The sequence below is a fragment of the Electrona antarctica genome, assembly GCF_951216825.1.
Source record: "Electrona antarctica genome assembly, chromosome: 21".
NCBI lineage: Eukaryota > Metazoa > Chordata > Actinopteri > Myctophiformes > Myctophidae > Electrona > Electrona antarctica.
The window spans coordinates 23,010,047-23,027,159 of NC_136802.1; the positions used below are offsets into that span (position 1 = coordinate 23,010,047).

At 43.9% G+C, this 17,113-nt stretch overlaps 3 protein-coding genes across 8 annotated transcripts in view; 1 reads left to right on the top strand and 2 right to left on the bottom strand.

The window, feature by feature from the left end:
- Positions 1-140, bottom strand: part of mrpl52 (mitochondrial ribosomal protein L52) — a 4,050-nt gene extending 3,910 nt beyond the window's left edge. The window contains exon 1 of the mRNA XM_079490856.1: positions 60-140. Within this exon, the coding sequence (XP_079346982.1) occupies positions 60-90 (31 nt within the window). The 5' untranslated portion in view covers positions 91-140. The remainder of the gene's footprint in view (positions 1-59) is intronic.
- Positions 141-1,977: 1,837 nt separating this feature from the next.
- ajuba (ajuba LIM protein) lies at positions 1,978-14,114 on the top strand. 5 transcript variants are annotated; one of them, XM_079490826.1, is made up of 9 exons: positions 1,978-2,510; positions 2,969-5,038; positions 7,273-7,374; positions 7,965-8,032; positions 8,147-8,209; positions 9,207-9,337; positions 9,783-9,834; positions 10,553-10,621; positions 13,395-14,114. In XM_079490826.1, the coding sequence occupies exons 2-9, from the start codon at positions 3,511-3,513 to the stop codon at positions 13,524-13,526; spliced, it is 2,145 nt and encodes a 714-aa protein (XP_079346952.1). In that variant the 5' UTR covers positions 1,978-2,510; positions 2,969-3,510; the 3' UTR covers positions 13,527-14,114. The 5 variants fall into 5 exon arrangements, with proteins under 5 accessions (XP_079346952.1, XP_079346951.1, XP_079346954.1 ...); XM_079490825.1 differs by having other exon boundaries at positions 1,978-5,038; XM_079490828.1 differs by lacking the exon at positions 13,395-14,114 and adding an exon at positions 11,251-11,614 and having other exon boundaries at positions 1,978-5,038.
- Positions 14,115-14,814: 700 nt separating this feature from the next.
- Positions 14,815-17,113, bottom strand: part of acin1b (apoptotic chromatin condensation inducer 1b) — a 29,423-nt gene continuing 27,124 nt past the window's right edge. For both annotated transcript variants that reach the window (XM_079490815.1, XM_079490814.1), the window contains exon 17: positions 14,815-16,379. In XM_079490815.1, the coding sequence (XP_079346941.1) occupies positions 16,032-16,379 (348 nt within the window). In that variant the 3' untranslated portion in view covers positions 14,815-16,031. The remainder of the gene's footprint in view (positions 16,380-17,113) is intronic.

Genomic DNA, 17,113 nt, shown 5'->3' on the forward strand with positions numbered 1-17,113 from the left:
ATGTAGCTGTACTAAGGCCACATACAAATGAAATGGTAAATAACCTCTCACGGTCTCACCTGAAGAGCACGTCTTCATGGGCGCCGCCATGTTGTATTTATCTTACGTTTATTCACCGCTAGATGGTGCGCAAGATACATTATCTGGTTCTATGTTAACCAAACGTTTTAAGATAGATTAACTGTTATTCCCGTTACAGCAATATGTTAAATTAAATGTCACGGTTCAATTGCAGTCATATCATTTTAGCTACTTTGATGCGTTATAAATGAGTTGCTACTTGCTACATTTTTAAGTGTGATATTATCTTGATTTCATCCTGCATCCCACGAATCGATGTGAGCAGCATGCAGCACTGTCTGGTCCATTGCTTTTAAAGTTTAGGATCTAGAACGTGAACACCGTGACGAGATAACAGCCATGCAGTTTCATAAACCTGTAGTTTTCTTTGGAAAACACTTGGGGTCTCTGTCCACTCACTTAACTAACTTGTTTCGTGTGTGTATATATATATCATGGGTAATTGGGTATGATGGGTATCACTTTCTAATTTCTAACCAATGTAACCATTGATTTGAAAAATCATTATGTATGACACAAACGATCACGCGCACGCGGACACACATGCCACGCGCACACATGCCACTTAATTCAGCCCACCCCAAGGTCAATTAGATTATATTGTTGAACAAAATGATCTGTTTGCTTAGTAACTTTTGTAGCGTACATGGTAGAATAGCCTATTGTTTATTTAGTAAACGTCCGCGCCACTGAAGCTTGGGAATTCTCTCTCCCACGGGCGTGCGCGCGAGCTCAGAGAGAATCTCAATTATCTCTAATTATAATCGATATGACTGTTTCTCGCTCTCTCTCTATTCTACACTACAGAGACGAGTTTGTGTGTGTATAATAACGTGTGTGTGTGTTTTGTATATCATCATGTGTGCCCCGCCACTAAGCCGTGAAGAATTCCTCTGTTGGCTTTTCAGACAAGTTCTCACTCGCAGGCTCAGCTCAGAGCCGAGATGAACGCGCGAGTCTGCGAGGCAGGAACTCCAGTCAACCGCAAGGGCCAAAGGAGGGAGGGGGGCTCCGCTCCATGGCTGCTGCGCTCCGGGGCAGACAAAAACGACAAGCCTATCCAAACAAGTCATGCTAAACAACATTATGGGCTACTTTATCAGCGCCCGCATGGCCCTCCGTTAACTGCCGGAAAATGAGTGGAATCGGGGGCCGAGTAAAAAAGGCCCGACCAGGGCCTGAAATAGTAGCGGAATGTTTACTTTGTATCGTCCTTGGAGAACGCATACACGCCGAAAAAATTCACCCGGCCGCCGACGAACCACCCAGCGGTGTCCCTCCGCACATTCCACAGGCTGGTGGTACAACAAAGTAGTGCTGTTGTCTAAACAACGCAGTTGTGTAACAAGTTATCCAAGACTCTATCCTGTTGGAGAGTCCCTATATTGAAGGTAAATAAATAAATACACGCATTGTGAAAGATACAGTTTTCAAAACTCCTGGGGCGAATACGTTTAAATGATTGTCAATCAAGAAGGGGGAATAAATAAATAAGTACTTACAATAATTCTCATTTGACTTACTTCTTTTGACATTGTGTTTTCTTTGTGTACTACTTTAGCAACATTATTTTTTTGTTTTTACTATACAGTGGTTATTTAAGGCCTTGTTAATGAGGTAGATATGGTAGCACATGTTCGGTAGTACAAACATGGAAACAGCATGATGATCCACATGACCACATCAACCTCGTCTTATTTCTCTTATCTCTTATTATTCTAATTGTGCATGGTTTCCAGCCAGGGCTCTCAGTGGAGCGTACATCCATCCATCAGAGGAGTTTTGCGTATGAATGACGAAATCAAGTGATTTGCTGGTGGAAAGGTGTCCCGGCGGCCTGGTGGGGGAAACAAGCCACCGCTGACTGATAAAGAGAAGAGAGGGGGAGGTAAGTAATTTAGGGGAAGAAGAAAGAAACCTAGTTGTCGACCGTGTTCCGCTCCTGGACGGGTTTTTATTTATTTATTTTTTTAAATCCGTGTCCATTTGAAGCCTGGCGCCGGTCTGGGTCGATACGATGTAACTGCGATCTGCTTCCATTCATGCGCCCAACTAACTTTTCCGCTTATTTTCACGCTGAAGAGAGAATTATTTATTTTCTGAACACGGCAATGAAAAGAAGAGCGGAGGACGGATGTGTTTTCTTCATTGTGGACGTGAGATAAAAGCCCCGTGGACCATTTTCCCCCTTTCTGAGCGTCTTTCATCGAGAGATGAATGGCATAACTCGGACGAGTCGAATATCCCCTGCAGAAACGGATTCTTTTTCTTATCTCTACTGAATCCACGATGCATTGTACCAATAAGCCTCTGTCCACATTGTGTTGAGAGATTCCTCCTTCTATCGCACTTGATAAGAAGAAGCCCATTAAAGAACCGCACAAACTACTGCACAAGGACGGGACTTTTTGCCTACTTTTACCAGAAAGGTAAAATCGTGGAACATGTTATTTCGGAGTTACACATTGTGTCTCAAACCATATTTGGTGGGATTTACTTTAGCAGACAATGTAGGCTTAAAACTACAATTTGATGTTATATTTTGACATAGCATTCGTCTGTTGGGAGCCGGGTCACAGTATTGTTCGTGATAAGTCAATTTTATTTATCGGACGTTCAAACCAAACCTATTCACCAGTTCGATGATCTGCTGCCTCCATTGCGAGCCCCTCTCAGTCCGATAAGAAGACACTCATTCTATAAGGTGTACACTGCCACACCACTCTCAGCCATTGTAAAAAAAAAAAAAGAGAGAGAGAGAGAAGGGAAACCTTTGCGAAACTAGGATTTGAATATAGCCATTTTATTTGAAAGACTACTGTTAAATGTGATAAGTTAGGGCTGCCGCCTGAGGTTTCTAACTATTATGATCACTTCCCCAACACAGACAACGCAGGTGCGGAGAGACACGAGGGACGCAAATGGAGACCATCTACGACCATAGTAGGTCACTTAAAGTGCCCTGGATATGTCCTTGTATTTATTGTCGTCATTGCTTTGTTGGATTGCTGAACTATTAGTGCAATCGTCCAATCAATGGGGTTTCTAATGCCTACCTGTAGTACCTGTCCATATGGATTTGCCACAGTTGGACACAGAAGATGGCTCTGAGAACCTTTAAGTCATGCTACCACCCTAAAATGTCTTAAACATTTTATTTATCGGTTCTGTATTTATTGTGTACATGGAGGTCTGTGTAGCTCTCCCTGTTCATTTCAACATTTGAGAGATACAGGGCAGGCCATATCCACATAAGTCTGATTGCTGGCATTTCAACTGCTGTAGTGAACATTACTGTCCTACTGTACACCTGCTCAGATGACATTTAATAGAGTAATTAATGTCTTAACGTAATGGGTTAGTTCTCAGAATCCTCCAAAGCTAAAACTTGACTTCTTTAGACGGACAGAAACCCAAACCAGCGTTGCCATGGATAAGCAAGCAATAAGCAAGTTGTTGGAGAAGTTGAGGTTAACCGACTCAGGTAGTGTGAAATTCAACAGCTCGAAGAAGAAAAATGACGTGACCAACAACGCCAACAACAGCAATGGTAATGTTGGTGTCTCTGGGGGCAGCGGTGGTCTGTCGCTGGCACCCAGTTCTGCAACTGCCTCACCCTCAAGATCTGGCCAGTTCTCGCTTGCCTCCACGACCACAACCGAGGCATGTGTTCAACCTAGTGGGAGAGGAGGAGGAGGAGGGATGGGAGTGTCCTCCACCCAGCTTCTTCCTCCTCCACCTCCAGTTTCCTCTACAGTGGGCGCCGTGCCTTCGGACACCGAGCAGCCCCTCCACCCCTCCACATTAGCCCCGCTGAGACGCCGCTCCCCTCAGCAACGTGCATCCTGTTACCTGGGGGAGGGGGACTGTGACCCGTCGGGGGCATTTGGGTCCAAGGCCTCTCTGAACCAGCGGCGCTACTCTCTGGAGCTCCAGCAGCTGGTTCGGCGGCAGCAGCTCCTCTCCCAGCCTCCTCCTCTCTCAGGACCCCCGCCGTACGCCACCAACCCGGGCTACAGCTCGACACCAAGGGCCAGTGTGGGCAGCCCAGGCGAGGCTGTGTACCTCCCTGAGCCGGAGAGGCATAAACGCCTGTCCCTCCAGGAGGCGCTGTTTTACAAACGTCTGAGCACGGGCAGCGAGCTGTGGGAGACCCCCAGGCCGGCATCTCTGTCCCACCCGCCACACAGGCCTTCAGATGTGACCGCAGGAGGAGGAGGCTTCTTCTACCCCCCAGGGCCGACCCTGAGCCCCTGCTCCTCCTTCAGTCTTCAGGAGTCTGTGCTGGTCAGTCCCCGGTCCAGCTTCGCCTCCAGCACGGCCAGCGGAGGCGGAGGTGGAAGCCCCATGGGGAGCCGCTGCAGCAGCAACCGAACCAGCGGCATTAGCCTGGGCTATGACAGCCGGTATTCGGCCTCGGGGTGCCTCCCACGGGAACAGCCTTTCCCCTCCCTGCAGGCAGGGGGCTCTGCTACTGGGTACGGAGGGCCGGGAAGGGCCGGGGCGCACTCCACTGAGGCCTGGACTCATTACCTGGAGGGAGGGGTGCCGCCGGGCGCGCACGACAGCCGGCACTCTTATCCGCCCGCAGTAGGAAGTCCAGCATCCGCATGCTACCGGGCTGGCCCCGATTGGTGGGACGAGCAGCGGGCGGGAGCCATGGGGGGAGAGTCGGGCCAGGCCGGAGAGCGGGCCCGCTACTCTGACCTTCCAGGGACTCGGTACCAGGAGGAGCTGACCCGGCTCTTACTAAGAGATGCAGCCCTGGAAGGGGAGGGGCTCCTAGGGGGCCTGATGCTGAAAGAGCAATCTGCTCAGATCATGGCCTCCACTCTCTCTAAACCTACTACTACGACAACACTCATCACTGCTTCGGTAGGAGGAGTGGCCAAAGCCAAGGAGGAACCGGGAGTCTGCACGGGCAGAGAGACTACAGAGAATCGACAGGAGTTCTTTGGTGAGATCACTAGAATCCTTATATTTGAAACAATATTCTCACACTGTAAAAGGTAAACAAGTCAGGAAAGTGGGAAGAAAGATTACACCTGTGACCTTAGCACAGAACTGACTTTGATGGGGTACTAAAAGAAAGAACTCTGATCTGCTGTTAGTACTAGTGAATGGGAGTTGTAGGTCCAAAGTAAATCAAAATTTAGCAAATTACATTCCTGATTAATAAGTGCATATGCTTATTGGTCCATTCATTTCCTTGTTTCCCCCCAGCTTGTCTCAATTCTCAATCTAACTTTGATAATCATCTTCCCCACTGCACATTGTCAGATCACAGGTTTCTCTTAAAGGAAATTGTTGGATGGGTGCATGGATAGATTGATGGTTATTGTTGAAAGTGAGTGGATGGGAGGAAGGTGGGTGCCTATGAACCTACAGAGATGTGCATGAAAAGAGGGAAACCATTGGCCCTCAGAGATCACTCCAGACAAGACCATGTGTTTGGCCATCCATAATATAAAAGCCTCAACAACAGAGGACACAAATGGAAGCCAGGAAAGGGTGAACAAGTTTAATTTGCCACCGCTGACATTCAGAGTAAAGTACACGCATAATAGACAAAACGAATTGGAAGAAAAGCACCAGCAGTGCAAATGTACATGTTGGCACATGCATACACCTGAAGCATATATCATATACATGCAAAGAACAGGCTAATGTCTGAGAGGGCTAATATCATCTAGCAAGTCTATACACACACAGCAGAGCGCAGTCTGTCTCACAAATTACATGTTCCATATAAACTTGACTCCAGCCATTAGTGTGAGTCACAGAGGGCATCAGGGGGTGTGTGTGTCAGAAGACATCCAGTATACTAGTGTGGCCATGGTTTGCCATGTTGTTTTTTCTGTGGCAGGGTGTGTAAGAACCCCCCCACACCACACACACACACTCCCTTGACTTTAGGCCATAATAACGCAGTATGTGTGGGTGTGAGTCATGCGTGTGCTGCTGTGTGTGTGTAATGTTGCCTTGGCGTGTGCAGGGGCGGTGTGCTATAGCCTGTTTGTCTGCTCAGGTATGTGTGCCCCTGGGAGATATACAATACTGTACTCCTCGTGCCATTAAGCCTCATTTTATACTTAGATGCACGCCGTTGTCACGTGCATAATAACAGATCTGCAAGCTCACAATGTGTTGTGTTGGTGACATGTTGTGAGCTTGTAGATTTGTTATTTTGTAGTTATTTTCTGTGTTTCATGCTATCATAAATCACACATTTAGACAGGCTTGGGAAGCTCTGAGAAGGAAGTCTACACACTTGCATGCGCTCACCTCGAGCTGTAGCACTGAGCAGAGATGGCAAAGTAGTCCGTTTGTGTTATTATTTCATTTGGTAAGGAAGGACAGCCCAGTGTTTGAACATGTAGCCATAAGCTCCTGAAGCACTGACTCACTCTTGTGAAGTCATTAGGTATTTGCTCAAACCACTGAACAGCCACACACTTGATTTTCTTTTTCTATAAGAATAGATAATAGTCATAATAGTTTTTATGACTTATTACATATCCTAAATAACAATACAACATCCCTAACTAAAGACTAAAAGAAAGTAAATAAAAGAGAATGGTTGAACTTAATATTACACCTTCTCTGAGAAGCATTAGACAACCTGAAAAACACACACACACACACACACACACACACGTATTAATTAATGGAACACAGGAACACTTTTACTTCATTGACTGCAGTGATTTGTTTTGGTGACATCTTGGGAGAAGGACATGTTTTAGCCTGTCCAATGTTCATGTTTCCTTCATTTAAAGGAGAAATTCTTCCAGATTGTGACTTTTTAGCTTAAAGGCCCTCAAGATTATTTTTTCCCAGCGTGAATTTTGAAAAGATGCACACAAAAGCAAGTAAATTTGATTGTTAGTCCCATGCATAAATCTATATAAGTAACAAATTTACAGAATAACAATTTCAGGTCAATTTAGGTGGAATTCCCCCTTTTACCCAGGGTGGATGAGTAAACATGGCAGTGTGAGCAACAGGGTTTAACAGTGTGAAAATCCCCTAGGTTGTGCGAAGCAGAGGATTTACAAGTGTTGACACTTAGGAGTTGAATTTCAGACACATCTTGTAGGAATGCCTCGTTAAGTGAGGCGTTAAGGAGCCGGTGAGTGATCGGCCTCGACTAAACCACCGCCATGTGTTTGTGTCCCGCTGTGCTGACAGGAACCTGTGTGAAGTGCGGCAAAGGCGTGTATGGGGCAGATAACGCCTGTCAGGCCCTGGACAGCCTCTATCACACACGCTGCTTCACCTGCGTGTCCTGCGGTGAGTCCTGTCTCTTGGAAAGCTATGCTATGACCCGAATAGAGCTGCAGCTATATTCTATTTATTCTTTTTTTTGATTATTATGTAACCAGAGGCTATAGGTATTAGGTACATACTAGACGGACCACAGACTTATCTTGAAGCGCTTTCCCCCCCTTTTTTCCCAATGTTCTATAGCAACATTACAAAGTAGAATAGATTTTTTTTAACCAACTAAATTGTCTGCTGATCTACAAACTGATCTGCTAATCTACATAAGAGATCTACAAGCTCACAATGCATCGTGTTGCACTTGCAACGCATTGATCTGCTATTTTCACCTAATGTTCACCCCTGAATAAGGACACTAGGGTTTAACTGTTGCACACCCAGACCTGAAGTGCCCTTGAACAGGCAGCGTATGTCTGCCTCCTGTCGCGGAAATTCATGCCGCTGTCAGCTGTCATGACTGTTTATGATTAAAATGCACTCCCTTTTTTGTTATCTTGACTGGTGTAAATGGCCCCTCACGGGTCAGCCTGACTCGGTGGGCAGCCGTTTGGGATTGTCTGAAAACGCTCAATGTCTCCGTTTGCTTCCCCCCACGCCAGGTCGCACCCTGAGGAACAAGGACTTCTACAATGTCAATGGCTCTGTGTACTGTAAAGAGGATTACATGGTAAGATGATGATTTGTCTCTGTTGCAGATGCACAACATCATGTCATAATCAGAGTTTCCAAAACATTTGAAAATAAATTAACTGTTTGGTAACAGTGCTACTTCCTGTTGCAGTTCTCGGGATTCCAGGCAGCTGCCGAGAAGTGTAATGTGTGTGGCCACCTTATTTTAGAACAGGTGAGGTGTGTGTGTGTGTGTGTGTGTGTGTTTTTATGGCTAAGATGCCCACGAGTCTTGGAGCTCGAGTCTGGAGTCTTTGGGGTTGAGCCCGAGTCGAGTCTAGAGTCTTTGGGGGTCGAGTACGAGTCGAGTCTCAAATCATTAGCCTCTAAACGTCTCTGAAGTAGATGTCTCCATTTAGTTTCCACTGAGTAACGGAGTTATGTCCAACTGTCCGTTCGAAATGTTTATTATCCATCTTATTCGTGCAATGGTCCAAAACAGAGCTACATTTATAAGTGACAACTTATAGCTGCGGCTATTTAATATCTCTAAGTTTACGGTTTACATCATTCAGTCTCTCAAACCCATGGCTTGTTCCAACGTGCGTCGTCTGTTATCCACCAAAAAAAACAGAGATACAAGTTGTCCACACGCCGTTTCAATGCGTGTTGACAGCTTGCAGATCTGTTATTTTGGACACAATCAATGATGCACGACGCGTGATGGCTACAACTAAGCATTTTTGTAACCAAATAAGCCTGTAGGTAGTGGTACTGTAACATTACTTGCCTGGTGGGCAACATATGCACAATTGCGCTGCAGGAGGGGAAAGGACAGGGATGGGATTGGATAATTTTTTCGGGCATTTCATTCATTAATGTGGGTCCAAAAATACGGTAATGACTCGTCGATACTCCACGAGTCATTTGAGAGTCGTCGAGTCTGGAGTCTTTGAGGGGGGAGTCCGAGTCTAGTCCCATTTGTGGCGACTCGAGTAGAAGACTAACTAGAGTCGCCATCTCTGGTCTATGTAAGGGAAGGGTGTCTGTGTCTATTCTGGGCATGTGATAATAGGCGAACATTTTGGGAAAATAGCAGATCTACAAGCTCACAATGATGTTTTGTAGGGTACACTTGTACAAGAAGATGTATTGTTTTTTTTAGATATGTATGCGTTTGTTTGGCACATGGTACCTCATTGTTAACAGAGTGCATTGGGCTGTGTGGTCAGATCCTTCAGGCTATGGGGAACTCGTATCACCCTGGCTGTTTCCGCTGCGTGGTTTGTTCCAAGGCTCTAGACGGCGTGCCCTTCACCGTGGACCAACACAGCAACATCTACTGCGTGGCCGACTACAACAAGTGAGAGACATGTTTTAAAAAACTGTCATTCTGATGTTACCCAGGAACGTTATGCTTCATGTGACCACTAACGCATATCTGTCCCATTTATAGGTGTTTAACCACATGAATTCTGGGGTGAACATTAGGCAAAAATCGACATGCTCGGAACGTGTTGCGAACCTGTGTACTATTCGTAAAATTATAGACTATACTGCTGTTTTCGGCTGCAAGATTAGGGAATAAAGGAGGCGGGCCTAGAAGTACAGACCCTTGCGGGACTCCTGTCAATAAAGTATATAGGGTTTAAATGTTAATGATGACAAGGAGGGGAAATGCCACATGTAATTTTATTTCCTGCAGGAATGTCACAGTACACGCATAATGTCCTTTCCTCAGCACTGTTCTCTTACACAAATTGCTATAACTAAATTAGTACTCTTGGTTTCTTTTATTGTTTTCACAGGACTTTTGCTCCAAAGTGCGCTGCATGTTTACAACCTATCTTACCTACTGAGGTAGGTGTGCCAAGTTTTTTTTTTGTGTGTTTCTTTAAGTGTAGTCACTTCTCTGTGGTGGGTGAAAATGTTTAATCAAACAGTCAATTATACAATGCAAGAGTTTATCACATATTAGCCATTTACTGTAATCGGATATCTGAATAATACAGCAACATGCAGTACAATAGATGGGTAGATGGATGAGATGGATTACTTTACCTAGCTGTTGAAACACTCAAGAAACCAGAATTATTTCTTTTTGCTATCAATTTGACTTGAACACTGGTGAATACTTTGGAGAACTCTGTACATTGCCAGTTACTACATGCATGCATACAGATTCAGTGGATGCATGTTGAAGGCTGACCAAATGAACCAACAATGTGTTTTTTTGGCTGTGGTGTTTGGCTTGTACTCTCTCTTGAGACCTTTGTCAAATAGTGTTTGCTAATACTGCTCATGGTTTGTTAGCCTACCTAAGAGCCAGCTGGGTGGGGTTTGCCAAGTGGGGCAATGCAATGACTGCTAGTAAGTTGCAAGTAAGTCAGTGTTGTATAAGCTACATTCTGTGACAACGATCATGATTAACCCCACCCAAGTGGTACTCCATGGACGATAAACAAATTCACATAATCAAGTGTAAATAGTATTTGAGCCATGTACTGTAGCTCCCCCTTTGTACCTCCAGTGTCTGTTGACTTCTGATCTCACCACTGTTTTTTATTTTACATCACAGGGCAGCGAGGAGATCCTCAGGGTGGTGTCTATGAACAAAGACTATCACTTTGAGTGCTACCACTGTGAGGTCAGTATGGCCTTTGGCTCATGTTTTACTTTTACAATAAGAAAACGCATTGTTCAACAACTGTTATTTCCTATTATTGATTATGGTTATGTAATTGATCAGAACACTGTAGATTTGTTTTGAGGTGTCCGTACCGGACACATCGTGTCATGTATGACACTTAAAAATTGGTTAACTCCTCAAGCGTGGAGACATTTACACTGGCTGCTTTTTCTTTTTAAGTGTATTTACTTTAACTACAATGGTCAAGAGGTGCACGCACATCCACAAATTTCAACGGGTGCAGGATCCAAAAGAATAACTAAGGAAGGAAAGAGGAGATCCGCACACCGTTTTAAAAGCTCCTAAAACTATTTATTGACAACAGAGTGGAAAACAATACAACGTTTCGGCCTCGGGGGGCCTTCGTCAGGTATACTGACGAAGGTATATTTTACTTTAACTATCCATCATATTTAAAACAGCCATTACTTCCATATAACTCTAGATACCCTCTTAGACATACTCAACAACTTTAGTTTACTGTGCCCAAAACATTGAATGAAATTGGGAGACGTGCTTTTCAGTTTAAAGCTCCATTTGACTGGAACAACTTTCGTTGATCAATTCCCTCATTTAATATTTTCAAGGCTTCATTGGCTGCCAACCTGAAACCCATCTGTAGTTGTTTCTGATTTATATTTGATGTATGTATTTTTGGTGGGGATATGTATACTTCAATGCTTGAATATTCAAATTATTTTACTGTTATTATGATTATTATTCCCATTATTATTTTCATTACTATTAGTATTATTGTTTGAAAGGTGTTTCATTGCAGATGTTACTGGTCTCAGATGTAAAGTGTTTTGAAGAGGTTGGGAGAGCCTCTGTGTATGTCCTCGATGTTATGCTTACTGTTTGTTGACATGTTTGATGTTTTGTCTATGTGTTGTGCCCGAGGATGATGGCTCTCAAGGGGATATCCTTTAAATAAAATGATGTAACATTTAACCACATGAACCCTCACACCGCTATTCTGGGCATGTACACAAAAATTTGTGAACATTCGTCAAAAATGGCCGATCTATAAGCTCACAATGTCATATTAAGTATAAATTAGCCATTATGCTTTTGTGAAGAAGTGTCAAGCAACATCATGTCATTCAACATTTTCAGAGCATGAACTGGGCTTTAGTTATCTTAATTTTTAGATGCTGAATTCAGTTGTGATGCCTTAAATGTCCATTCTTTGTTGACAACATGTGGGCAACGTTCCAGCCTGATCAGAGCCCCATTGGCTTATAAACTTAAATATTTCAAAAGGTATAACATTAGTAGAAGTGCCTTTGTGCCCTTCTGGAATTGTACATGAGAAATTTGGAACTAATCAGTCCAGCAGTTTGCAAGATTATAGACTGCTAGACTGCTGCAGTGCACACCATAATTACTCAGAATCTCCAATAGATTATAGAATCAATAGATAGAAAAACAGGACCCAGTAGATTAATTGAATATATTGTGGTCGTTTCTTAACACCTTGTAATGCCATAAAATCAATGATACCATCACATAAGTGACAGTATGATCACCCAGAATGGTCACTGCACTGTACCTGGTATGTTGCAGTGATTGCAATATTTCACATGAATATAGATAAGTAACTTAAGGAGAGGCGCCGTGAATCCATGGAGGGGTGCCCTGGGCGCTAGCCCCTCTCGGGACCCCCCGGTTGAGCTCTTTTTATCGTTCACCCGTAGGGTCCCTCTGCAGTTCGTAAGCCCACAATAGGACGCAGCTGTACATAACCTCCGTTGCGGCCGTGCTGCGGCCTGGTGGTGGTGGTGAGATGTTTCAAAAGAAGCATAAATCGGCTATAGGAGACAACGGAAACGTCAGAGAATTTTCCTTTGGCGCAGAAGCCGTTAAGTACTTTGTTTGACCGTTTTGGCTGCTCTGAAATTCTCTCTTCCTTCCTTCCTTGACTTCCTTATTGACTTCCCATTGTACCGCCTCCAGCACCGGGACTGGCTAGCTGAGACAGAGCAGATCAGAGGCAGGAACTTAGGGACGCGCAGCTAGCCAGTCCCGGTGCTGGAGGCGGTACAATGGGAAGTCAATAAGGAAGTCAAGGAAGGAAGAGAGAATTTCAGAGCAGCCAAAACGGTCAAACAAAGATTAAAAATACTTTATGGCTTCTGCGCCAAAATGAAAATTCTCTGACGTTTCCGCTGTCTCCTATAGCCGATTTATGCTTCTTTTGAAACATCTCACCACCAGGCCGCAGCACGGCCGCAACGGAGGGTATGTACAGCTGCGTCCTATTGTGGGCTTACGAACTGCAGAGGGACCCTACGTAAAGTAACATCCAAATTTCAGAAACTTTACGGAGGGTTCCGAGAGGGGCTACCTGGGCGCAGCCATAGCTGCAGTGTACCATTAAGCACAGCTTTACACTGCAGCACTGATTAGCTACACCTGGAGGGTACTGCTCCATGGATTTGTCTATATAAATACTAATGGAACAGTTAAATAGGTGACTCCCAAGGATGTAGTGTAACTTGTCAGTTTTAAAGCATTGTCAACTATTAACACACTTGAACTCCTTTTGAAAAATCATGTATGTGACCATTTAGAAAAACAGGTAGCACATACATTCTTCCATCAACCTGTGACATGTGCAAAAGATGTTTCCAAATGGGCAGTTGAGGTGTTATCCTCCTAGACCATTGCCATGTAGTGTGTAATAATGGATGTCTTACTATCTTTCTTTTCTCTCACCCATCATCCACAGGAGTGTGGGAAACAGCTGTCAGATAAGCCAGGCTCCCAGTGCTTTCCCCTGGACACTCATCTCCTCTGTCATTCCTGTCACATGAATAGAGTGTGCACCCCTCACAACGTTCCCGCTCACAACACACACTGAGGAACTCATTCCTGTCACACAAATCGTGTGCACCGATCATAACGTTCCCCCTCACAACGCATTGAGGAACTGGATGCAGCTGTGTGCAAAGTGCAAACTCGTCACCCTTATCTCTTCCAACATTCTTTGAATCACTCACACTTCAGATATACACATTCTTTGTTTCAAGGTCATTGTGGACGGTTCTAATTTCTCCAGTTTTATTTTGAACTATATGAACTGATACATGACTTTGTTGACATTTTTTTTGTACAGTATGTATGACTTGACTCACCTTGGATCAGTTCCTTAATCAGATGTATTTCCTGCTGTATCTTAGTTGTTTTTTGTACTATCACTGTACCATAGTTATGAGGGAACGGGAAAGAAAACAAACTACTGCTTTTACCCCCATGGCTACTGTTTGCTGTAGAAGAACAAGGGAATTTGCTTAACAGTTTTGTATATTTAATATTGCTAGCAAACAATTTGCACTTAATTTACTTTTGTTTATTGTATGAGATTTGTCAAGTGAACAAGTACAATGAGAAAAACATTCCTGTATTTCACTCTGGTGTAATTAAATATTTCTTTTTTGAGTGTTCAAAATGTATTGCCTACATTGTAGATGCAAGTATGGACCTGTAGGTGGCAGTCAACTTAACTCCAGCCAAACTTAACTAGATAACCATTCAACCCCACCCCACTATGGTATTGACTACACACTCCAAAGACTTAAGGTTACAATTTAAGCTGATAAACTATTTGTACAGCACTTTGACATGAAATGCAGCTCAAAGTGCTTTACAGAGCAAGAGAACAAAAGCAAAGGTAAAACATTAAAATAGTAGCAGTAATGCAATACAGTGGACAAGAATAACAAGGATTTTAAAAGTAGGTGTAAATGTCTACAGAGGCTGCCTGTTGAAGGTATAGTGGGAGTTTGTTCCACTCATCGGTCCATAGAAGCAGAACGCTGCTTCACCATGTTTTTAGTTGCCTTTTTTAAGCAGGCCAGCAGTGGAGGACCTGAGGGGACATATCTAGGCAGGCAGTCGTATGGGTTCCCTCATTTGATGAATTTAGCAATGGCAACCTAACTGAAAATGTGTATTAGCAGGAGAAACTCACTCATTTTAAAACAAAACACTATAGCGATTACTCAGAAAATAGCCGCAACCTTTTAACAAAATACTTTGTTTGAAACATACCACTTGCACTACCTTGATTAAATGTATCCATTACTTCATGATCTGCTCTGGAAGTCATACGCCACAATCTCATGAGCCAAGAAAGGCAAGCAGATGCATTTGATCATTCAAGTTTAAATTTATTTTTATGCTTTACATCCAGCAATTACAGGAGAATAAAAGTAAAATAAAAAAAAAGTCAACTTAAATCAAACTTTGCACTAATAAAAATGTAACAATATTTTTTTTTTCTTTTAAAGGATAAACTCTTTGAATTTTCCCAGACCTCAAGGAGAGCAAGGTCAGGGTAGGCATTTCTGAAAAGGGAATCAGTGCAGGGAAGACTTGCTTCCTGTCATTCTACAGATCCATATGTCCATGGTCCAGAATGTTATCCCCTCACCAAACATGAACCCGCTATAGACAGACAATATGTCCACTTCTATAATCAACACACACAACACTATGTCCTTCATTATCGACAAGACTTTGTCTTAACAGTGTTCTGACTGTAGCAGTTTTAGTGGAGGGACTTCAATTCACACACATGCTTAATGTGCTTCAAACACAACCGTCCATGAAAAAAAGAAAAGAAAAATTAACTAAAATAATGTACAAAAATCTGAGAAAACAAACCTTCACATCATTCTACAACAGAGGTCTGTAAAAATTGGTAGGGGACACACACAACTTAGCATTGAAAAATAGTCTACTAACATTGATTGTGGAACATTTTTGAGGGGTCAGATTCTATTTTGAGAGAGGATTATTACAGGGCACCAAGGAGGAAGGAACTGTGCACCCGCAGAACTAAAATAAAGAGGCGGGCCCCTCCAAACCTCAGTGAGGCCAAGACTAAAGGGAGCCAGCGTAACCAACGCCCTCTATACATCTGTTCTGCTGGACTGGGGCACTTAGCAGTACTACATATCATAGAAATAATGGAGGACACACTGCCATCTTTGCATTCAAATACCTCTTACTAGTATCAACCCATTATTGGACCTAGTAAAAGGAACTATAGTATATTAATCAGTGCCTCTGGAAGACAAGGTTGAAGCTAGGAGCTAGACTAACCTTAATATTTCTTAAAAAAAATTAAAAACCCTCAGATCAAAACTACAAGCTGTGTAAATGTATGTGAGTGTTGGGACAGGTGTTAACGGTATTGTGATGAAAGAAATCCAAGCACAGAGGGGAGACGAGTGGAACGGTCAACCGAACACAGCGAGAGCACGACACAACCCATCCATCCAGCTGCTATGTGCCGTCACCCCCCCAACCCACCCCTAAATCTGTATCTCCCTCCCCCAGCCCTCTGTCCCATCGTGGGCTGTCAGCGACGTCTGTCTCTGGCGTTGCTGCGGCTACGGGATCGCCGCCCACTGCTGGCGGTGGTCCTCTGGTCCGATGGTCCTCTGGCTCTGTATCCTTCCTTCCGCTTGTCTCCCTCTCGGTCTCGGCCTCGCTCTCTCTCCCTCTCCTTTTCTCTGTCCCCGTCACCTCCCCGCCCGGCGCCACTGGCGCTCGCTGAGGGTGCTGCGGCTCCTCCTTCGCGCGGCTCCTCCTTCACCCTGACCTTGAGACGCTCTTTCTTTTCCTCTTCGCGCTTCTTGTCCGCCTCCTCGCGCCTCCGCTCTCGCTCCTTCTGCCGCTCCACGCGGTCTAGGACCCTCTGTGCCGACTTGGAAGAGAGAGAGAGAACAAATATAAGAAAAGCAGCATCTTAGTTACTGATATAGCGGTGTGTGTGTGTGTGTGTTAAGAGACATGAGCGAGTGTGTATGAGGTATGGCTGACACATATTTGGATTTCGAAATTAATTTCAAACCAAAGTTTAAAGTAGAGTCATCTTGGAAATGGAGAAAACGGAGGATGCTGTACTCAATGAGTCAAGCAAGGTTAACGAGTGAAATCGCATTGCCAGAAACATCACCAATGGATAACCTTTGGTTTCTGGACCGCACAGGGGATCATGACAACAACAAGTAATATGAAAACTGCCAGAGTGACTAAAACCAGTTGATAAACCTGGTGAGACATCTGTAGTCATCCAGTTATCTGTATAATTACATTATACACATACGTTATAGCCTACTAATTATTCTGATATGGTTTTTATTTTGGTGGGTTTGTTTACATTTAACTAGTTAGTATTACTATCAAAATAGTTTTCCCTTATTTGACAAGCATAATAATTATTCTGCTAAATACTTTTGAAAAGGTTAATCATTGTTTTGCAATTTTCAAGCCCATTTTGTGACATGGACATTTTGAATTAAATTCCAATCTGTCTACAGTTCTGCTTCAACTATGGAATTCAGTGGACATGCATCATGGGTAAGGGTAGCTTGTGTGTAAAAGCGACAGCTCTACCAACTACAGTATGTGAATGAGTGGAGAGAACAGTGAGTGGCT